Source organism: Silurus aristotelis (genome assembly GCF_946808225.1).
Source record: "Silurus aristotelis genome assembly, chromosome: 3".
Taxonomy (NCBI): Eukaryota; Metazoa; Chordata; class Actinopteri; order Siluriformes; family Siluridae; genus Silurus; species Silurus aristotelis.
Window position 1 is genome coordinate 20,017,505 of NC_139576.1, and position 24,419 is coordinate 20,041,923.

General features: G+C 38.1%; 1 protein-coding gene across 9 annotated transcripts; it reads right to left on the bottom strand.

Moving 5' to 3' along the window:
- Positions 1–388: 388 nt before the first annotated feature.
- Positions 389–22,572, bottom strand: tlk1a (tousled-like kinase 1a). Of its 9 annotated transcripts, none has more exons than XM_083538127.1 (23): positions 22,272–22,572; positions 21,961–22,099; positions 12,361–12,479; positions 11,875–11,946; positions 8,515–8,553; positions 7,388–7,463; positions 7,176–7,219; positions 6,794–6,883; positions 6,597–6,683; positions 6,413–6,505; positions 6,189–6,299; positions 5,847–5,983; positions 5,495–5,683; positions 5,319–5,385; positions 5,035–5,132; positions 4,625–4,706; positions 4,409–4,500; positions 3,906–3,995; positions 2,812–2,981; positions 2,580–2,715; positions 2,364–2,475; positions 2,122–2,229; positions 389–1,495 (listed from the first exon to the last, which is right to left on the bottom strand). In XM_083538127.1, the coding sequence occupies exons 3-23, from the start codon at positions 12,472–12,474 to the stop codon at positions 1,343–1,345; spliced, it is 2,160 nt and encodes a 719-aa protein (XP_083394253.1). In that variant the 5' UTR covers positions 12,475–12,479; positions 21,961–22,099; positions 22,272–22,572; the 3' UTR covers positions 389–1,342. The 9 variants fall into 9 exon arrangements, with proteins under 9 accessions (XP_083394253.1, XP_083394249.1, XP_083394254.1 ...); XM_083538123.1 differs by having other exon boundaries at positions 6,794–6,889; XM_083538128.1 differs by having other exon boundaries at positions 21,961–22,102; positions 22,272–22,400.
- Positions 22,573–24,419: the final 1,847 nt, after the last annotated feature.

The following is a 24,419-nucleotide window of genomic DNA, read 5'->3' on the forward strand; positions in this document are numbered from 1 at the left end:
AGCAGCTACTTTTTATAGCCATTGTTACATTCATAAAGGTCAACAGTATTTTGCTATATATACAGTTACAGATGTATATTCTTTAATTTAATTAAATCCAAATAATTCAGACAGTTACCTCAAGTATATTTCAGCACAACAGGAAGGAATGGATAACCACTGTAAGGGATATAGGTTTCAATCAGGGATATTTCAGTTCCAAACAGTAGCGTGAAATTATTTTTCTAGACAAAAACAGGAGGGGATAACTTGGGAGATAAGTTCGCTTCTGGTGCTCATGTTTAAAATAGCAGCTGATTAGAGCAGTTGCGCGTTAACATCAAACCATAAAGAAAATGAAAGGTTTAGATGCTAATTTCAAGAACAGCTTATAATTTGAGGCAACAAATAATTACCTGCCATTTATTACCATTTTAAATTTCAACATAACTGTACACTTCGTACCCAAAGTAGTTCAATACAGCCATTTTTAAAAAGCAACATAAAAGCAGCAAACACTTCAGGAACCCAGATTTACAAGGAATAAACAAACAAACAAAAAACAACCATAAAGATTTGTACAGAATTAATCTGTTGAAATTTAATATCTGCAAGTATGGTCCTGTACAGCAAATATACATTGACTTTCTAAAAGGGATTCTTTATTTTTATCCTGCATAGGGATTCTGTACATCATGTGTCATTTGTCTACATTTGGTTATTGTGTGCATTCAAAATTAGTATTCTGCCTGGCCCTATTGTGACACACGTCACAACATATGCTTAATACATTCTTTTAGCTAATTGTACAGAAAACAGCCAACATACTCCAAATCCAAAAATATCACTGTAAAGTTCATAGTGAAAACCTTTACAGAATGTATGCATGTAACCCCTTTGTTAAACACCTGCCAACAATCATTCCATCATTGCAGCCATTCTACCTGGCAGAAACTGCAGTAATTTGTTTATGGCAGGTGTGAGGTCTTACCTATTCCTTCAAAGCTACTGCTACAAAAAAAAAAGATATTTATCACATTTCAAGTTACTGAGATGGAGCAGTGCTTTATAGAATTTTAAAAGGCCATTACTCTTCAATAACATTTATGCAACACTCTTTCTTTCCTTCTTTCTTTCGTTCTTGCTTTCTCTCTCTCTCGCTCTCTGAATGAAAGTTTGATCATTTCCTACCCTCATTTCCCAACTTGCCCAAATCCAAACACCAGATTCAACTGTCGATCTCTAGCATTCACGATCTGAGGACATACTTGTCCCTTGTCTGCTTGGCTCCTGTTCAGTTCCTGCAGGAGGGAGAGCAGGGATGGGCCAGCACAATGTTCAGTCAGTGAGTCAGTGCAGTTTGTCAGTAAATGACACTTGAAGGTGCTGGACTTGAGGCCAGGTTGCCGGAGGAACTGGAGCGTCTCATGTGAGGCTGCAAATACGAATCACTGCCCAGCTGCTGCACATCGAATCGGTCCTCCTTCCTATATGCAAGACAGCGTCGGATAAATGCCTGCCAATCAAAAACATGTGTATAAGGACACTTGTTTGGTAAAACCATGACATCCTTCACTAAACAATAACAGCAAAAAAAAAAAATGGCAGCAATTTTCCAAGAGCCGAATCTATGTTCATAACACTAGAGGGCGGCCTTGTGACATGACTCCAAGTGAATGAACTATGCTATACTATCAAACTGTACCACACATTAGCTATAATCCCATAATCTAAGATGCAACTGTGCCAGATGACTCCTATTAAATTAAGTGAAAAATCAGCAGAAAGGCTGCATCTCTCTATTTAAAGTCCTACTAAGTGTTTTTATTCTAATATTCCAGTTACTATTGTACTCCAACTGCATTAAAAAAGGGGGGGTTCTATTTTTGCACTTAATCCAATATATATATATATATATAGGCCTTAACTCATTTCAATAATCAATTAGTATTTTTATATAAATGGCATTTATGAAAATATCCGCAAAGAATTCATTAGTCATATCTTTTTTACGATAGACCGCATTTCTGAAGCGTTTTTTCAACATACGGTAATCAGTGTTGCAGTGGTCGAAAAAAGTGGTGCCTAGATTTTGGGGAAAAATCCAGGTTGCACAATGTAACCAGCATTACACTTACTGACCTTGGCCTCATTGCTGGCCACAGGTTTGACTGGGAACTGCACCTCAGTAGCTTTGAGAATAGTGTTCTCCTGCAGGATATCCTGCTGTGATTGGTTATGACCAAAAGGCTGAAACACAGAAATCATTGTAATGTTACTGTTCATATAACTTGGCAAGTTAAACCTTCACTTTTATTTTAGAATTGGTGACATTTCAATAGAAATATTCACTACCTTACAGCCAGTTCAAGTCGTCTCCTTACCTTCCTTCCATATAGACACTGGAAAAAGATAACTCCCACAGACCACACGTCCACCTTGTTGGAGATCTTGGGAGGTTCCTTGCCCACAACAAAACACTCCGGGGGCAAGTACCTTAAAGACAAATCAATTATAAATCTCTAAACACAATATCAAACCATACAAAGTTTTTACACTAAATTGTAACAAGCTGTAGCAAATTACTTTAGATCGCCTACCAGTAAGTGCCAGCCCCTTGTGATGTAAGGTCCATTCCATCCACTCCATAGTTATCATCGTCCATTATTTTGGACAAACCAAAGTCTGTTATTTTTATTTCTCCACATGCAGTTCCATCCACTAGCAGTATATTCCCTTAAAATATAAGAATATAAATGTAATACAGATTAATGTAATTGGCTCAGTTTGTACTGTTTTGTAAGATGTTGGGTGTGTGCACATCTCTGATACCTGGTTTAAGGTCATAGTGTATTATAGGTGGTTTGATCTCATTCAGATAACGTAGTGCATTAACAATCTGCATAACAATTGAACGAGCCTCTTTTTCAGACATTAGCTTGTGCTGTTTCAAGTAGAAGTCCAAATCATTGCCTTCACAGTATTCCAAAACTGTACAAAACCTATACAAAAAAAGAAAAAAAAAAGATCAACCTACAGTTTTTGTGCACCTAAAACAAATAATAAAACCCTTGAGGATACACTTTAAAAAAAAACATATATGCTGCGATTATTTACCGCAATTTCCGGACTATTAAGCGCACCCAAATATAAGCCGCACCCACTGAATTTGACAAAGATTTTTATTTTGAACATAAATAAGCCGCACCTGTCTATAAGCCGCATTCAGTGTCTACACTGAAACTAATGAACTTTACACAGGCTTTAACGAAAGACAGTGACTGTTACACGGCTTGTATCTAAACAGTAGCCTACCAAGAAAGTCATTTTTCACTGTCGTCCTCCTTTCCTTCACAACAATTTCTCTCGAGAGTTTTTCTTTTCATTCATTATCTTTTCATCTTTTCAGAGTTTCATTGGTCTAATGTTATGGAGCTCAGTGTTTTGGCTTGAAATTTGTGGAACCGGGAAAACCCCAGGAAAAATCCATAAATTCATTGTTTAAACCGCGGGGTTCAAAACGTGGGAAAAAAGTAGCGGCTTATAGTCCGGAAAATACGGTAATTTTTTATTGATTGTGTGGTAAATGGCTCACAGAAGGATTCGGCTGCATTAATATTAATAACGAAGCAATTACCACCACCTCCTACCACCACAGCTTGTGTGTTGTAAAAAAAAGTATGCATTTGTTCATAGTACAGGTTTTAGAAAAGGTATTGCCTGTTTGGTCAGTGGAAACTGTTCAAAGTCAAACTAGGATTTTTATTAATAATAATTTTAAAAAAAATTCAAAACATCAAGTCGCTAGAAATCAGGCTAGTTAGGTTAGCTTACAGCCCAGTGAATACTTTTAAAAGTCTAGACCATCTCAGAAATGTGCGCTACATTATCAAAAATGGACGAATAACTGCCTCCGAGATACTCACGTGTCTGTGTCCAGTGAGAAATAGTCATAAAGTTTCACTATTCGTGGATGATCCAGCTGTTTGTGTATTCTGTACTCTCTACAGGCATGTCTAGATATGGGGGGGGGGGAGAGGGGGAGAGAGAGAGAGAGAGAGGTTACCATGGGCAACAGGGGTTCAGCCCTAGGCAGGCAGTCAGCCTCAGGTGAAAGTGACTTGATTTCCAGACATTTACAGCACAGAACAGAATCACAATCAGACTAAAACCGGTGCCTTAATCATGACCAGACAGGTATTTGACCTCTAAGCTACAAATTTCACCAGCCTATGAGCTATATATATATTTTTTTATTATTGTTTACATTTTTTTCATGATACATAATTACTATACATCCGACATGATTAATAAATACTTTATTATAATTATAACAATTAATTGCTGGCTGTCTGCACACACTATACACCACTCCCTACTGGTGCGATCACGTTAAGATGGCTCAACAAAAAAAGAATAGTGTCATTACTTGTGATAGTTTTCCTTCTTCTCCTCTCTCCAGTTTTTGTTAAGTTGATGGATTTTCACAGCTGCATAACGTTGTTCAATAAGGTCAAAAGCCTAGAAAAAGGAACAAAAAAAAACAAAACAATACAACAAATGAAACTTAAAAATAAATAAATAAATCAGTACACAGATTTATCTACTCCATGTTGGTTAGTCTGTATGTGGGGGGGAAAAATACCTTGTACACTTCACTGAAGCCCCCTCTTCCAAGCAGATGCAATAACAAGTAGCGTTCATTCAAAGTTGGATGGTCTTTGAACCTGATGATTTAAAGCAAGGGTTGCATTCATACCATTTTTTCACACAGACGTACTTAAATCATGAGCTCAACTGAAAGCTGTACTGACTTTACAGCCCATCACTTGTGGCCGTTTTTCTCTAGCAAAAAGCAGCCTTACTTATAGCACTTGTAGATATAATGCTAAAGCTTTATTTCTAAATACTCCAGAGTCAGCAGAAAATCAGTTATGTTTTTTTAATAAAGGTTTAATCAAAAAGGTGAATAAAAAAATTAAAGCAGTGCACCGAGAAGCGTAAATGACAGCATTATGGAAAGCAGTACAGTAACACCATGGTGATGGTACTCACTGAGAGCTGTCCTCGTTGTTTATTCTCTTCAGCTCTCGGATGTGAAGATTCCGCACTCTCTCCAAGCGCTCCAACTCAGCTTGGATCTCTGCCTCCTCCTAAAGAACGTTTACAGACACCATCATTCGAACACTCAGACACACTGTGAACTCAGCATAAGGAAAAATCGCTCACAATCCTTCAATCTTAATTCAGATTAATATATTGCCTCTGCATATTTATGTCTAGTCAGAGGACTTGAACGTTGTGTAAAAGAGCTGAATAACGTGATACGGCTATTTCACCTTTTTGAGATGACCAAGACGTAGCTTGAAGATTTCCTCCTGCTCGTGATACTCTGCTATAGTTAATCTGCATACACACAGGGGTAGAGCAACAGACAACATTGTTATCTACATGTCTACTACATGTCTGATCATGTATGTGTTTTTATGTGAAACCGGAGCTAAAATCCACTCACAGCTGAGGTAAGCTGGGTTTAAGGAATGGGTCAGTCTCCGCCCCATTAACAGCCTTGGTTTTGCGCTGTTTTTGCTCAGAGTTGGCACTGGGGCTTTGGGAGTTACTAGCTGAAGGAGGCTTCCTCTTAGCTAACAACTTCCTTTGTCTCTCTATGTCCTCCCTCTGTTGGTTTATAGACTCCTGCTGCCTACAGGATACACACAGGTATGTTAAATAACACCGAGACTTACAGTGAATCCAGATGAAAATACACAGTTTTATCAAATGACTCATTACAGAACATTGAACTGTCTACTGGCACACACCTTTAAAACCTTAAATGGGGAAACAGATAAAGGGGAAGGCCTTACTTGACAAGGTTCTGGAAGGCGTATCCGTCTGTCCACTGCTCAGTAAACGAAGCCCCATGTCTCACAGTGGTGAAATGTCCCAAACGCAGACGGTCCTGCATGCTCTTCTCTCTACATGCCTGCTTTTCCTGTGTACTCTGAACACCACACACACAGTGCACTTAATCACACTGAACACATACTAGGGCAGAGAAATCAAACGGTATGAAACCAAGTGCATCATCAATTAAGTAATGTGTGCGGAATATACACAAATGTACATTTACAGTAGAAGCACTTTAATTGTTCAGATTTTAAATTCAGTTAGATCCATTTAAATCATAAAAAAAAAAAACTTCTGACCTTTTCAATGAGGAGTTTCTTGCTCATGCTGATGCATTTGTTTAAGCGTTCCTTGTACTTTTCAAGTAGTTTCTGTTGTTCGTCTATTTGTCTCCTGAGATCACAGTTAGCCTTAATAAATAGGAAAATGAAGAAATCTTTTCAATAAGACTGGTGGGAAAATCAACTTAAAAGATGGTGCGGAAAGTACACACCAGTGTCTACCCTCCTTGTCCTCTACTTACACGTAACAAGTCGTCTATCCTACCCTCCTTTTTCTCCAAGTCGAGGTTCTTATTGCTCTCCAGAGCAGCCAGCTTTAACATGGTTAGTTCAGTCTGAAAGTTGGAATACATAAATAAATGCACACACACAATGGTGCAAATAAGTTCAGTTTGTTTTCAACCCTCTAAAGAATTTATTTTCTACCTGAACACTCTTTACTGCTAACTGTTTAGGGTGCATCATGTGGTCCACAAAAGTCAGACTGGTGGGTGATGAGCTGTTTTGCCTGACCTAAATTACAAAAGCAGAAAAGGAATAACTGTTAAAGAGGCATATAATGCAGAAAGTGTGTGTGTGTGTGTGTGTGTGTGTGTGTGTGTGTGTGTGTGTAAAAGACATACACTGGATCCAGGTGCAGAGTGGGAATGTGAGTTCTGGGGAGAGCGAACAACTGGTGGTAGGCCTCGAACTGGACTGGAGCCATTACCACCCTGTATCTAGAGCAAGTCACAAAGAGCGAATGGAAGAGAAAGTGACCTCTGTTAATTTCAACATCACCCAGACTTGTTTTATAGCGGGTGTATTTATTTGTCTGCATTACATCATTTTCCTCAAAGGGAAAGAAATTACTACAAATGAGACAACTTGAGCTGATTTCTTTTTAATCAATTCCAGTTAAAAGAGTGACAGACATATCCACCCACTTTCATTTCCGATTCATACTGTCATATTCATCATCACATCATTCAAATCCAATTAGCAAATAAAGAATGTAAGACTTACATCAAAATAGTCACTAATTTTAGTTCCCCGAACGATAGTTTTCCCTAAGAAAAGGGGAAAGGAAAAAGAATAAAACATTGTGAAGAAATCAGTGAAACTATAATATGCAAAAGAATACTCATGCATTGGCAAAGAAAGAAAGTAAGTAAAAAAAAAAGAAATGCCAGCAAAGCAAAAATAAATGAAAGAAAGAAAGAAAGAAAAAGATTTACCTTGGCTACTCTCTGACTGAATCTCAGCTTTCCTTTTTCTTCCTCTGGATGACTCTGAATGTTTCTTTTCAGGGGTCTACAGGACAAAAAAAAAAACGAAAGTCAATGTACCAGTGGATATCTTCACTAGCACTTTCCCATATGCAGTAAAAATTATGTGTTTTTCAGTACGCAAATACAGTTTTGAAATCCAGATGTAACCTTAAAAAAAAAAAATTATAAAATGGAAAGAAAACGCTAACAGATGACAACAAGCTAATTTAAGGGTAACAATATTTAAAGATATCCTTAAGGAGACTTAAATTCTTTCTTTTAAAGAATAACAGTATTCTTAATATTTGTACATTTAAAAATGAACTATATATAGGCCTGCTTTATAATATTGGAAAGATGATGAGAAACAAAAGAACCCTTTGTAAGGGCTAACATTACTTAAATACTACTTGACTGTCTTTTCTTTGTGACATAGCACTGACACCATAATGACTAACAGACATGGGGCATATTGCATTTTCCATGGATATTGAACATGATTTGTCATATGATGTAAAACAAGTAAAACAAACAAACAAAAAATCTGAATCTTAATTAAAACTTAATTAATTAAAATGCTTTAAAACTGCATTGGAACGCACAATTAAAAATCAAAATAAATGAATGATTTATTGTGTGCGTTTTTTTTTACATTACTCATGTTGATATGAACTGATGAATTGTTACGCCCTGCTACAAACAGGAGAAGTGAAATGGATGCAGAAATCCTACTCAGCAGAGACAAAGAGTGGCTAGCTGCCAGTACATCTTTGCATTCTGATCACTAAGGAGCTCACTTGCTGTTTGAGCCTGGAAAATATTTGTAGCCTTTTCACCAAAAAAATCCATTTCTTTTTCACTTTGTTCTTATGCATTTGGATTGGCGTCCTGATGCTGTTTATGAACATGTACATGCTGATCATTCGGTTATGTATTTAGGGTGTAACAGACTGATGAAAATAATTGTCAAAATATATATTGCATACTGGAGTATTATTTGTGTAAAATGTTACAATGTAGTCCTGAAATAGTCATAAGACAGAGACAGACATGAGAATGCACCCAAAAAAAGAGGGAGGCAGAGAGTGACTTACTGAATATGCAGGAGAACTGCCTCTTTTTACATCAGAACCCTGGAGAGAAGAGAAACAAGGAGGAGGGACAAAAGGACAAGCAGGTAAGAAAGAGAGAGGGGAGGAGGGGAAAATACAGTCAGAGAAAGAGAGCGAGAGAGAGAGAGAGAGAGGGGGGGGGGGGGTTAGAGTAAGTAAGATGTTTAAAAAAATACAGGTTCATTGTAACAAACTACATGACCAAAGCTTCTGTTTATAATTAGCCTTTAGTGACAGTGACTGAATGTCACAGCGGTCTTAATGAGCAAAGCAGGCTGGTTATCGATGCACCACACACTCCCTGCTGGCATTTTTGGGTCACAGTGGGCACCAGCTCAGAGCCATGAAAATAGAAAAGGGGGAAAAAGAAAATAAATAAAAAAATAAATAAATAAAAATAACTCGTAAAAATAAAACAACTTGCTGCCAAAAGTACTTCTTGTAAAGTGTATGCAAAAAAACTAAAAAAAAAAAAAAAAATAAACCATTTGTATTACTACTGCAGTCAAACTGTAAAAGTAAAAAAATTTTTTATTAGTTTTTAAAATGCTCGAGAAATATTACCGGCATCATTTATGCAGGTATATATTTTTTTATATTTTTTTTGCAGGTGATCATTTTGTGACCACAATTACAAAAATATATTGCAACTGTACATCACCTAGAATAAGAATAAAAAATATTGTACACAATGCAATACAATATAAAAAAGGTCTATATCACATATTGTACAAACAGGGCAACACTTATCTAGGTATCTGTATATACAGCACATGCAACATATTTTCATTATTGAAATGCTAACACCAATAGCTTTATTTTTGGTCTGGGTCATAATTTAACTATGTTGTTTATTACCCATTTTGTACACCATTAACCTGTTCCTCTAAAGAGAGACAGTGAAATGTGTCTTACTTCTCACCACCAACATGCAAAAGCAGAATATGTGCGATTGTGTGTGGTAGGGGGATATAATATTAAAAAATCCATTAATAATATACAATATAAGTAAAACTGAAAATTATGTAAAACCATTTATCTATTAGAAGTAAGCAACATGATATAAATCTCATGCAAAAGTCTAAGAAATCATGCTATGATACACTATACAAGAGATATATTCTTCCTACAGTATCAGGATGCATACTTGTACATGAAACTGAAGCAACTGACAGACATTTTGTGGCACATTGATGTTTAGGAAATAGAACAGAGTCACAGATTTCAGGTAAAGGTTTCTGACTACTCTGCCAAGCTTCAGATGTAATATTTATTTTGTTAGCTTCACTAGCCAGTGGATTTGTGCATCTTTGTTTTGTGACTGCAGCATTTGTAGTCCTGTGTTTGTGTATTCACATTTCTGTGCAGCATTATTAGGCACAGCATTAGCACTGATGGTTGCTCTGTGTCTGTGGGAGTGTTTGTGACAGGTGTGTGTGGTGATTGAGAGTGTATCTGCTGCATCATTAGAGAGCATGCTGACGTATGGGGGCATCTGTGTGCCTGGCATCTGTGCACAATCAGCAGCTCAAGCCACCACAGGACTAGACAGCGACTTTATGCACGTCTCCTTGAGCTTTCTGGCCCTCCATTTTAATCCGCTTCACCCTTTTGGTTCCTGGCTTCTGTTCCCCCCCCTTCTCGTTGCTCCATATATACACCCCCTCTCTCTGCTCCCTACTGCATTTCCAATTACCACCTTAGCCATCTCTCACTCCAACACTATCTCTACAACTCCCTACCAATCGCTTTCTGTCCAGTTCTCCCTCTCTGTCTCTGTGTGATTTATGGCACAAGCAGGTGTGCTAGGCAGGGGGCAGGAGGGGGAGGGCTGCAGACAATGTTCTTAATGTCTGTCTGGGTATGTTGGAAATCGGGTGCTTAGCACTGCCTAGGTTTAGGTGGTAAACAGAGATGCAACAACAGCCAGTGAGCAGCTGAAACCATTTACAACCAGTCAAACTCGAGGTGTGGAGGATAAATACAGCATGCACAAACTACACAAAATCTAATCAACTCGATCAATTACAGACTGATGCTGTAGCAGTATTAGCCGGAATTTACTGCATACGTGCTGCATATGCATGTAACTGCTGTCCTACCAATCCACACCTCACACTTTCCACACACCTCCAGCACACAGCACGAAATCACAATTATTATACAGGAAACAAGTGCCCCAATGTCCAACAGCGTCCATGAAGCCTGAGGCTCTGTGACAGCTGTCCTTAGACCAGCTGTATTTAACACAGTTACAAAAAAACAGGTCGTGAATAATTCTTATATGTGCATTTACCCATAAATATCAATATACAAACACTTCACCGGGAAGCTACAGAATGCCCACTCATGACACTAAACATTATGACTTTAATGTTCATGGTGAACATAAAATGGGAGTGCAGGGTTTAGATGCATCTATATTAATTGAAATGGAGACAGCTTGTAAAACAAACACACGGTGCAAGGGGCAAACATTTTACACTTCTCCAAAAAAAACACTTATGGACTAAAACACTGGTTAAAATGGATGTCCAATTAAAAAAAAATAAAAAATAATAATAATAATTATTATTATTATATATAAACTTTCTTTCCGCTTCTCTCGTTAGGGGTCGCCACAGCGGACCATCTGCATGTTTGATTTGGCACGTTTTTATGCTGGATGCCCTTCCTAACGCAACCCTCCCCATTTATCCGGGCTTGGGACCGGCACTAAGGCCTATGCAACCCTAATGGCTGGGGTTGGTTCCCCGACCGGGGATCGAACCCGGGCCGCAGCGGTGAGAGCGACGCATCCGCATATTATTTATATTTATAACAATATTATATAAATATATATATATATATATATATATATATATATTCATTCATTCATTCATTTTCTTCCGCTTATCCGTAATTCGGGTCGCGGGGGCAGCAGTCTAAGCAGGCCCCCGCCTTCGACTGCTGCCCAATCCTCACAGCACCGTCCCTTACGGTCCCTCCTGCAGGTGGTGAGCCCACGGGAAGGCGGCCCCACGTCACTCCGACGTCACGGACCTTGATATTTCCCTCGTAAGGGACCCCCGGAGCATAGAGGGTTAAGGGCCTTGCTCAAGGGCCCAAGAGTGGCAGCTATATATATATATATATAAAATTAAAAATAAAAAAAACGCATCCATGCTTGAGTACCAAAAGTACCCTGACTTTCACAACCCTGCTGGAACTATACAGGTACAATCCTACACACAACAGCGAATTTGATGTAAGGTCCTGGAACTGTATCTGCCTGCTGTGCACATTAAAAACATGCATAAGCAGTCATTTGTAAATGTTGGTCAGAAATAGAATTAAACATACCTCTGACTCCTTATCGCTGGATGATCCCAGACTTCCAAAGCTATGATTTGAACATTCGTTGTTTGTTAAGGCCTGAAACATAAAGATGACGTAATTCATACAGATTTGCACATATTGACACAAACTGGCTGAAAATGTAAGAAAGAGAGACTTAACACTACGCCTAAATGCAGCAGGTGTTGATTACAAGTTAATGACAGCCATGCAGAACAGCATAAGGGACCCAGATCAAGTCTAATGACAGAGTGCATGGATGTCACGAAATGAGGAAGCTTTCACTGGATCAAATAACCTCCTAAAAGGCCATATAATTCTTTTAACAACTGGTGACTTTTACCCCCTCGCACTGGCTATTCTTTCTCAGAATTATTACACCTCAGGACAACAGAGGCGGCAGCAGTGTAAGCAGAGCTGCTCCAGTTTTGTTTCAGGTTATATAAAGGAGAGAGAAAAAAAGCTTGGAGTGTAAGTTATGCTGTCACTCACCTTGGTTCCTCCACTGGTGCTGCCTGTACTGCCTGTGCTGCCACTGATGCCACCCATAAAACGTGCCTCCAGGAGCTCCTGCCGGCGTGGATCCAAACTTTGCAGCTCATCCATAGCACCTGAAAAAAAAAAAGATACATCAATTCATGTAGTTAGAATACTGTACAAGGATTTAGAGTACAATAGGACATCAAATGGCAACCAATTTCCAGGGACAATATTAACATTTATCATCTCTGTTTAAAAAAAAATCCCTCTATAAAGCAATGTTTTAAATAATGTATAAAACCTTTATTCATCACATCAGTAGAACATCAGGTGTGCTGTCATTGGTGGCTAAATATCTACCACAAGGAAGCAGACTTCCTGGATTTCCTGAAATGTGCTAGCTGGCATTTTTGCCAGCAAAGCTAAAAATATACATGCTGGAAACAAATCTTTTGTACAGGCCAATTTTCCTACACAGCTACACAAACAGAACATATTAACAGTTGTGTCAAATGTATATTCAAGCAAAGGATGTAGAGGACCTATACAAACAGACAATTCCCTCCTGCTAGCAAAGCCCCAGGTTACCTACACACCCACACACCAAATGGACACAGGAAAAAATATTATACAAAAATAAACATACAAAATAAATAAATAAAAAAAGCGCATGCAATAAATTACACACTTAGCAAAAAAAACAATATTATTTAAAGGTTTTTATTAAATCCATCACGTTTGTGCAACTTCACGTGGCCAGTTCTTAGTTAAAAACACACAATTAATAAATTGTGACATGCCCTGGAGAGAATAATAGCACACAGTGTCACCCCATAATGTCTGCATCGGTTGGAGACACTTGTAGACAGAATTTTTTCCACCACTCCACGCAGAAACGTTTACATTTTTAGGTTTGTGCATGCGGATTTTGCCCCACAGGTTAGACTAAAGTGTGATGTGCATTCTGAGATATATGAGGTATATGTAAAACATATACATTTGTTTGTTTGTTTGTTAAACTATCTGTGATTATTTATTAATATGCTTGGCTCACCATCTTTTTTGGAAGTGTCATCAAATAGACAAGTTTGAAACTCTGAAAATGACCAGGTTTGGGCCTAAAATTTTTGCTGAATTAATGACCTCAAGCTTCACAAAAGAAAAAACACAAACTCATGAATGCACACCCACCATAGTTAAGACAGACTAAAATATTGTACGTTGGTCTCATCTGGCACAATAACAATACAATATCTATCTCATCAGGTAATAAAGCCACGAACTGTAGTTCTAACGGCACTTCGGGTGCTACATTTGGAGAATGAGAGTCTCAGGAAGAGTCTCACAGTCCAAACTGTACGTTATGAAAGTAGACTTTAATAAATTATGAAACTTCAAAACCATAAATAAAAAAATAAAAATCTAGAATGTGCAAACCTGAAACTGACCCTGAGGCCCTTCTTTTCACTCCTTCACCTTCCGCCATACTGTTACAGACAAGTAAACTGTTTTAACCACATATATTCAAATCTAATACCTGATTTGTGAAGTAAATAAAAAAATAAAAATAAAAATAAATAATAAAAATAAAAACATCATCTGTTCCTTTTGTGCCCCCACACCTTGTTAAAGGTATTTAAAAAGGTTTCCCCTCTCGGTATGTTAACGGATGACGAGGGGTTTACATGCGTGCCACTTCATATTTACACCCCAGGGAAACAGGACATGGTTAAAGGCAACAACAGACTTCCTGTTGACTGAAAGTAAATAAAACAAAAGTTTAACAACCATTTGGTTGCAATTAATAAAATAAAATAAAAAAAACTTTTCAGAGGTATCAATCATTTTGATAGATTTTTAAGAGGAAATACTATCATTTTAAAAGATTTTTCAGCAAATGTTTATTATCAAGTTACCAGTAATGCTGGGAGCACAAGGGCAGGTTGGCTGCTCCAAACCCGTAACACACTGGCCCCAAGAGATTACAGTGTGCGTTACTGAAGCATAACGCTGCCAAAGCGCAGCTGTACTGGTCACATGGCATATTCTTACTATGGATACACAAACACTAAGATATGCACATAAGTGGCAATTTATAAAGCAAACATGGGGACAGGGAAAATGGCACAGACAGTGTAGCAAATGGTGAGATTCAAGGATGTGGTAAACCACTGAGGCAAAGACATTGTGTTACACTGTGTAATTGGCAAGACAAAACCTAACCCAAAACAACTTAGGACTGTCATAAAGCTGAGGTTTGAGAGGCCAACTGAGATTGCTCGAGATTCTATAAATATGCATATTGGAAGCAGACTTGTAGCATGGTGCAATAGAGTCTTCCTGCACTGGCACTGCTCAACAAGCTGAAACACAAGCACATTAGACATTTGAACAGAAATAACACTGCACACACTTCTGGCCACTCTTGCTTTGTTGGATTGTTCCTCTCTTTCAATATCCACGTTTCTCCAACTCAGTCCCACTGAAACTGTGGGCTTTATCAGCCCCTCAGGCATATAGGCCTGGCTGTAGCTGCGAGGATCCTCCAGGCTAGAGTGCTGGTGCTCTCTGCTCAGGGTCTGCTCTGCTGCCATTGTATCTCTCTAATGAGCCACCATCACAGCCTTACAGCAAATGCAGCAGGTTAGTGCAAGATTTCATAGGGCCAGTGCCACGACAACACGCACAGATCTCACCACACAAACACAAACCTCAAGCAGGGTTAAAACAGATGAATGATAGGCAACACCAAAGGTGCCTCTGATCAGGCATTCATGTACATCAATAAAGCTAATATTTATTACCATTTCTTTGACGGCTGAAGGTCAGGTCCTGTTTTTCCTTCTTCTGTCACTAATGCACTTCACACCAAAATGTGCATCATGCACCATGAACAAAACAAAGTCACAACCTCGCATAATCTGAATCCATTATCATCATTACAAAACTTAAACAAAAAAGGCAAAACAAATCCTTTTGTCGACACTTCAACCAGACTACAAAAGAACAAAGAGTCAGCTACTAGTGTATCCTCAGTAGAGCTACTCTCCATAGGGATGTTTTCCCCCTCGACGCTTCTGACTTTAAATCCCAGAAGTAGGCTACTAAAAACAAACTGCTTGCATCACGTATAATAATGAATTTCCTGAGGAGTTAATACTGTAAAAAAAAGCAAGAACCCAGTCAAATTTACAGAAAGGCAATGCATAGGATCTTACAGATAGGGGGTGTTATAAACAGCTATTGCATGATTTTTAAGCCTATATTCGCCTATGAAAATGTGTGTTACAGAGCATCGTACCTAAATTTAAGAAATTAAGTACTTCCATAAATTAATAGATTACTATGCTGCAATTTGACTGGTCATACTGTGATAATTTTTTTTTTTTTATAAGAATTCAGTTGACAGATATGCAGACTGAGGTTTATATTTATGCCTTGATTTCATGCCAACATTCACAAAGACTTGTATGGCTTATAACTAATAATTTATTAGCCGAATATGCTAATTGCGTTCCGGTTTATACAGGCATGGGATTGTTTTGCTTCAATTTTGGTTTTGCTTCTTCTATTTTCATTTACAGACAAATGATATGATCATGTAAAGTAGGAGTCCAATCCGAACCGCAAAAGGGCTGTTTTCGCTATAGGTTTTCGTGGCAGTGAGTATAATCAAGTGGCTGCTGCTTAGCTGAAATGAAAACCTTGAGCCTTACCAGCCCTCTACAAATAAAAGTGACCACCACCAACTGAAAGTAACAATTTCGAAAACAGATTATCCACACACTGGTTGGGGTCAGAGATCAATAAGTTCATGGTCTGAGGGTTCATCAACTGAAAATTTTTCAGTTTTATTTCCATCAAAAGCGCAGAGATCATTTTTATCTAGATTCTTTGCAGGTAGACTTTACAGAAAGAAAGAAAAAGGGGCAATTATATGTAAAAACACAAACTTAATTATTCATAAAACAAACAGAATATATTGTATTAATTTTTTTTTTTATTAATGCAGTAAGCTCTATGAAAAATTAAGTTATAACTATGCACGTTTCTCTTTCATAAACAAGATTAAGTGCTGACCAAGTTTTATAGAGTTAGGGGTGCTAAAGCATGAGAAAGAACTTACACAGTTAAAGTTGTGGCCTGTGTGTGCAGACAGAGGAGAGAACGTAATTACAAACACTCCTCTTTGCTCATGTATTACTTAGCTGGCAGCTTCATTAAGCCCTCTTTAGTCTTTAACTTCATTTGGCTCTACTGTAGATTGTTCCCATAAAGCATTTAAGCTCTGTACATCCAGCAACTTAATGCGCAGTCCTGTCTCAGACACACACACTATTACACACACACAGCCAGAACAGAAACACTAACACACACACACACACACACACCTAGTTCTCTCTGTGTCCAGAATGCAAAAGCAGGAGAAGACAGGGCAGAGAATGCAAAAGGGGTGAGAGGGGGAGAGGGAGAGAGAATACCCATGAGACACATAAGATCAGGTAGTAGAGAAAGAGCTAAGACAGCCAAGATGGATGCCAGCATGGCCCATTTGTGGAGAAAGAGGGTAAAGTAGGCATGCTGCTCTGTGTACATGCCATTCTATGCTGTTTAAATTGTCAGAAGTGGTGTAGTAGTGGGTGGTACAATGGCTCAACATGTACGTGTAGTTCTTAAGGATTAAATTAACAAACATACAGTGCTAAATAAATTAATTTGTGATAGTGACTCGGCTAGTACACCCTTTCACATGTAAACACAGCAGGGTTAAATACGTTTTGGTTCTTTACTTAGAAAGGAAACATGGATTAACAAAAACAAATGTATTTATATATAAAAAAAATATATTAAAAAATAATAATTTTTTTAAAAAAGTTGGTGGTTGCCTCTGAGCAATGTATATGTGGAACACCACTACATCTCAATGTCTGTGAACTACTGATAAAGTTAGCTATAGCTTACATGCAGAATTGCTGGAGAAGCAGCCAGAGGATATTTCAGACCAGAGCACAAGGTAACCTGAGAAATGTCATGTTACACACATGATGTAGTTCAGTAAATAAGCTCCTGCCAAATGACGCAAGGCTTCAATTTGAAAACACACAATAACCACTTGACAATGATGTCTTATTTGGAGGCTTCTAAAGGCATAATGGACATTATACACTAGACCGTGTACTGTCTACAGATGCATGCAGAACTTAAAACAATAAGAATCTTCAAACAGGGGATTTCTCAACTTTTTATGGACAGTGTATCTGGCACTAATATACATCCCTTGGTGGAGAAAAAAATTTAAAATATAAACCTAGATAGGACCTCAAAACAATGGATTCTGTATGTAATTTGCACCTGTTAAGCATGGCTTAAAGGGATATTGGCACACGTTTTTATTATCCATCAGGTCCAATTCAGTTTCCGACTGCTCAAATTTAAGTAAAACAAAGCATTTTCAGATAGGTGTGTGGCAACAGAAAAAATTTAATAAATAAGCAAACCTTCTGCAAATGCATCAACCAAGCAGGAAGAACACAGAGTTGAGGCCCATAAAAGTTCATCAGAAAATGAAAAGCTTTCCACGTTTGCTCTAACACGGATCCAGAATCAACACACGAAGTGTAATGTCAAAATTCTATTATTGTTTTGAGTGTCAAAATATAATACATACTATACTATTCACACAAAATACTTTGTATGGTATGTTCTGATATCATGCATTACAATACTGTGACCAATCAGGGATCAGAAGACAAGTTGTTTAGTGGATAAGGTGCTGGGTGACTGATAACAAGGCCAGGTGTTCAAGCCCTAGTAATGCCAAGCTGCCACTCTTGGGCCCTTAAGCATGGCCCTTAACCCTCTGTGCTCCAGAGGCACTGAATCACGGCTGACCCTGCCCTCGAAACCCAGCTTTCTAACAAGTTGGGATATATGAATTTCACCGTGCTTTATTGTACACAAGCAGGTCTTCTCTATATTTCCAAGCATTAACGTTGCCAGCACAATTTTAACACAAAATTACAGCCATAGATAACCAACTGCATTATTCAACCAAAAATAGCTCTCTGTAGGTAGCAAGTAAAGGTACAGGAGAGAAAAGAGACAGAATCAGTCCATAAATTTAAGGTTGTTGTAAGTTTAGCACTCTGTTCCGAAAACCAAAAATAATCTATGTAAAAATGACAACTTGAGGTTAAGAAACAACTGTAATCACTTGAATAATAAATAAATAGTTCAATTAAAAATTACCACCAAAATACTGTGTGTGTGTGTATATATATATATATACACAGTATTTTGGTGGTAATTTTTAATTGAACCATTTATTTATTTGCTACCATATATATATATATATATATATTTAAAAAAAAAAAGGGTTTACATATCCAGAATTTCCTCATTTACTCTCAAATAAAATTGCTAATTTCAGATGATAATATATGATTGTTTTACAAAAAAAAAGCACTTTTTTTGTCCCTTTTGTTTCATTTTGCATCATTATTCTAATCAGGGCCCTATTTCAAATATCAGTACTTTTTCTAGCATTTTTCCTCTCTAAAAAAAAATTGTGCTGGTCAAAGGAGGAAAAGAAACAGCACTGTACACACCTGCTGTGAAGAACCAGTAATCTCTTGATAAGATATCACTTGCGTTGCTTTCGTGGTGTGTGTTTAGGAGTAATTTTTTATGCACAGTACTTCATAATTAAATACAAAAAATACGGTTTGTACAATGTTTTTAGGTTTTAAGCCTCAGTTTCCCAATGGGCATGCTGTCAGACCCACCTGCTCTGTACAACGATTTGCAAGTAGCTTTTAATTTAACTGCTAACATCTGAGCAACCCAGATGTACCACTAACTAAACTTCTGTTGAAATGCAAAAACCTGGCAAAACTCGGTTTGTGGCAATTTAATGAGAGCATCTCTGCTATATAATGTAACAAATTATTCATTCTGGTCACTCTTTTTTGAAGCTTTGAGGTGTAGCTTCTCATGTCTCAGGTACAGAGACTATTTTAAATAGTTTGCATAATAGGAATAAGATTTATATTTAAAAAGCAAAACAAAAATCTAAACGTGAGTGAAATTTGAAAAGCATTTTGATGGGTTTTTGAATCACTCATAGATGCAAATAATTTTTATTCAATATTAATTTGTGCTAATAAATGCACTGGCATTAAATACATTTAAATTGCTAAGCAACTTGAGGATTTCTAAATAAGCATGACATTTGGGACTGTGCACAAGTGTAACGTTTAATTAGCAAATTTATTGACCCAAGCAATTGTATGTACAATTAGCATCTGTGCTAAACTTTACATTAATAGCAAATTTCATGATTGATTATTGAAGTTATAAATCAGATGGTGTGTAAATGTCAAATGCGCCATGCTTTGATATAGGATGATATATAAACAAAGAAATGAACAGAAATCATGCCTTAAACTAATGAAATGAACGATTTATCTCCTTGTTAGGAGCGATGGAAATGGCTGGGCCACTGAGCTCAGATGCATCTCCACAACTCTGCTCTGCTTAAACTGCCACTACAGTGTGTGGCTGGCAGCGTTCCTTTAATCCACCCTTAGCCCACACACTCTCTGGAGTGTGAGGAGCCAACATGGACGCCCCAAACACACTGAGCCTGACACAAAATGGCAGTGCAAAGATCAGCCGTGTTATCAGGCTGGAGGACAAACAGGTTGAAGATGGCACACAGAGTTGGTCTCAGAGTTAAAGGCAGAAATAGCAGAGGAGGTGCCGAGGCGGCTCACAGTGGAACAATGCAGTAAAGAGAACGTGCTTCAAGAGTGATAAATTATTCAACAGCCTCTCAAAACAATCTAGGATTAGGAGAAAGTTACTGACAGAAAATACTACTTAAAAAAAAAAAAAAAAAGATGCTTGGGTAAGGTCAATACAGCTCGGTCATTTACAATGTATTGCTTTCCTTAATAATAGTCAAGGGGGGAAAGTGCAACCCACAATAGGTGAAGAGTGGAGTACAGGAATAGTAATTCCCCCCACCCCCATCTGGTTAGGAGGCATCATTTCCTTGACATTCTGCATAGGTTTTCAGTTCACACACACACACACACACACACACACACACAGGCAACAATTTGAAGCCCCTGCACAGGGAAACGGTTGAACCCTTAGAATGCAGTCGATGTCATTTTAGCTCTCTATGCACTTCAGCAGAGCGGGGTGTCCACCTGTTTATGGCACACACTGACTTTTCACGTTAAAAAATACCAGCCTTTTGTGTCTTTGCTCACTATTTTGCAACAAATAAAAGGTCAGTTAGGCGAAACAGTTTAGCTGATAACTTTGCCCGTTTCTACGAGCCTGCAAAATAAAAAACAACTCAATAAGATTAATGACCCTATAACTTATTGTTATATAATATCAAATTTGTTTTGTCGACCAGCCAAAGGGTTTATCAGGCCACGAGGACTGGGAAAAGTAGATGAACTCCTTACAGATGTAGCAACTTCACTAACATCCCTGTAGACTGGAACCAAACTCCGCTCCTGCAAAAGAACATTTACAATCCATTTGCAGGTCTTTACAGAAGTTAGAGCGAAATGCTGATCACGATTTAATGAAAGAAAAAAAAAGAAAAAAGACCATCTTGTAGAAGAGTCGTGCTAAAGGCCATTTTAGGGCAAACAGTTTGTGCAAAGCAATTGATCCTATTGAAAGACTCAGACAATCAGGTCAAAATGGCAGAAGTTGAGAATGAGTCAGTGCTGGCGAGCAAACAACAAGTGTGATTAAACTGACACCCAGACGAGTGCAGTGCTCATCAGGATCATCACCAGCAGTTTGCTGGAGAAGTCAATCAGGAGGGGGGTTGGGTGCAATTGTTTGTCTAAAGCAACACCCTGCATGCCTCCATGGGCTGAAGTGCAAGTCTAGGGAACATGCATGCAATGCAAAAAAAAAAAAAAAAAAGCAATCACCTGGAATCCGAGGCGAAAATAAAGAAAAGGGCAAACGAGGATATGAGACACTGAGAATAATCATTACATTCAAGTCGAATAAGCACCAAGTAAAAGTTACATCGGAGACGAGGGAGGAGAAAAAAGTGTCTCCAAACAAGCTCAGGTCCTCCATGATGTCAAAAGAGCTGACCTTTCCTTTTTTTTTATATAGACAGACATCTTTGCTAGCACGTTCAGGCTGAACAAACTCTCGGCAATACCTCAATGGTTGGAACTCGCACTTGTTCCAAAAGCGCTGAAACTACTCCGAAAATCTACTGCCCTGACCTCCATTTTCGTCAAAGTGCAAAAAATATCGGACAACTAACAAACCTGATAACTAACCCCAGCGTTCAAACCGAGAGCTAGTTGACTGATGGGTTTTTACTTCACACTAAGATGAGGCACCTTATAGCTCCACACTGTACTACAGTAGCGCGCTAGCATGCTAACAGGCTAGCCCCAGCGTTCATCAAGCCTAGCGCCGACAAACCGACCGAGCGACCACGGCCTCGGCACAACTCGATTCCGGACGCGAATATTAAACCGCAGAAAGCACGCACAACCGAAACACTGACCAAAAACTAAAGCCCAGATATAAAAGAATGACATATGTGCACGATACCTTGCTTGGCCTCAAGCACAGTCGCGCCGTGTTGCCGAGAAAGCAGCCGTGGTGTTGGGGACGTGGAGAGCCGGGACCAAGATGGCGTCCCCTCCTCCAAACTTCCAGCACTTCCACTTACTTTGGACACTCATCAAAGCTACTTTTGGGAACGACAAAAAGCAACAATAGATGGTCGACAACTATGACGAATATGTTCACCAAACACTCCTGGGTAAACTATGCGATAGAAACCGGTGATGCTCGCGCGCACACGGGTTACATTTGTTTCGTTTTTGTGGATTTTTTTTTTTAAGATTTCGGACACAAACCTTCACGCTGCTCTGCACTGCGTCTGGTGGAGAGAATGAGGTGAAAATCACAAGCGTCACTAGTCACCCGTGTGCAGCGCTCACACACTATGGCGATGTTCATGTGCATATCCTATACTCACTCACTCACTCACTCAAACACACACTTCAATGACGGGAAAAAGGCTGACCATCTACGTAACACCGTAAACATCTCTTACATCACGCCCCGTTAATAACACATGCAAAAAAATATTGTTTGAACCATTCCCAATGTCATGTATTTTCTCTGTGCATGGTTCACAGATCACTGGGCTCTCATGGGGAGGCTAAACATGTGCCCTGTGTTTTAAATAATAAATATTCCTAATATTTCTAATCATTTTGTTCAAATGTACACTCCTATATCGTATAAATAAAAGGTGTATATATATATATATATATATATATATATATATATATATATATATATATATATATATATATATATATATATATATATATATAATATAGTTGGGGTCAATGCTATTACAAAACATTTTAAGTCAACGTTACAAAGGTACTAAATGGAACCATCTCTAGTCATTGATGTGATATCCTCAGTCATGTGTATAGTGTTATGTATCTTAGAAGTTTTGAAACACTACTCTTAAAAAAAAAAAAAAAAAAGTAATCCCAATTCGTTTTTGTATCTTAAACTATTGTTAACGAGATCCACATTTCCAGGTCAAAGATACTCTTTGAAGGTAGAAAAGAGGTACCCATGAGTCTGAAGGACAAAAACATTTACATTTTTACATTCATTCATTTTATGTGTATAGGATCGAATTTCACTTTATTTTATGCTGTGAAAATACATTACATTGATTAGTACAACACAATCTTATAGACTCACATAGTACACAATTCGTCTGAAAAAAGTGTCATTGTGCCTCTGAGGTTTTAGCAACAGAAGTTTGAAGAGTTGCTTGAGTACTGTAAGGATGTCAGCATCGGATCAGTAGCAGTAAATACTAAAGAGTTCGGTCACATTTAAGGTCATTTCTTCATATGCTGTAACTGCTTTATCTTGGCTACATAGTGGATAGTCTTTTTCACTACTGGGCAGATAGCAGAAAAATACCATGGATTGGATGTATCTGTCACAAGGGCAACAGACACACTGTTACAGTCAAAGGCAGTTTTAAAGTCAGAAGGTCAGAAGAATCTGGAGAACAACTAAGAAACGGAGACATGTGAAACTTGGCACAGACAATAACCAGAGTTTGGAATGAACACAAATCCTGGAGCTGTGATGCAGAAACACTACCTGCTGTGCCAGTATGTTTCCAAAAAGATGGTATAATCAGTGCAGATTAAAAAACAATGGATTTAATCCATCATTGAGCAGCATTGTACAGATAAATTGAGAAGTTTGTTCTCTAATGATTCATGTTCATTGTGTGTCATTTAATTATAAGATTTGAATGTGATTGAGAGGTCAAGTAGTTGCTTTAAGGAGATAAAAGTGTGGATCAGCTCTTCCAACAGCAGTCATTGTCTTAATCACAAAAACAGTTACACATTTACAGAGTTAAATATTACCTAGAGAATTTAGATAATTATACAATTGAAGCCGAATGTAATAAAGTAATCAATGGCACAAAAACATACAGGCCTCTTAGTATACATAATGTGTAATAAGTAAACCTCTTTCAACTTGGGGTTGTGTTACATGCGGACGATTGTTGACTGTAAATTGTAGAAGTTGCACATTGAGTTTTCATAACAACAAAGTGGTTCAAGCCTTCCCCAAATTCACCCCCCTAATGTTCAAAAGCTACTATAGTAAGTCACCTAAAAAGAAAAAGAAAAACATGTTTTGGTGCTGTATTCACATGACTCTTAACGCCAATCCTAAACACATTGCCCTGCTGAGTTCTGAAGTTTTCCTCTCCGCCATCTGACTCATGAAGAGCTTGATAATTAGCTGATTAGCTGGAATCCACTGAGTCGACAGTTGGGGAAAATGTTCAAACTCTGCAGTAGGTCCCCAAGTCTAGAGTTAAAAAACCTTTCTTCTCATTTTGTTAGCAAAAAATACATCAATAAAAATGTGACATATCAGACCAAAGAGTAAGAGAGTACGTTCTCTGAGAAATATACATATATACATATACACACACACAC

Bases quoted from the DNA above. Each gene is read 5' to 3' on its own strand.
- tlk1a (XM_083538121.1), bottom strand. From the start codon at position 22,380: ATGCACATGAACATCGCCATAGTGTGTGAGCGCTGCACACGGGTGACT. The intron at 6,506-6,596 runs GTAGAAAATAAA...TCCAACTTTCAG, and splicing joins TAGCAGTAAAGAGTGTTCAG to ACTGAACTAACCATGTTAAA. The intron at 5,984-6,188 runs GTCAGAAGTTTT...TGTGGTGTTCAG, and splicing joins AGAAACTCCTCATTGAAAAG to AGTACACAGGAAAAGCAGGC.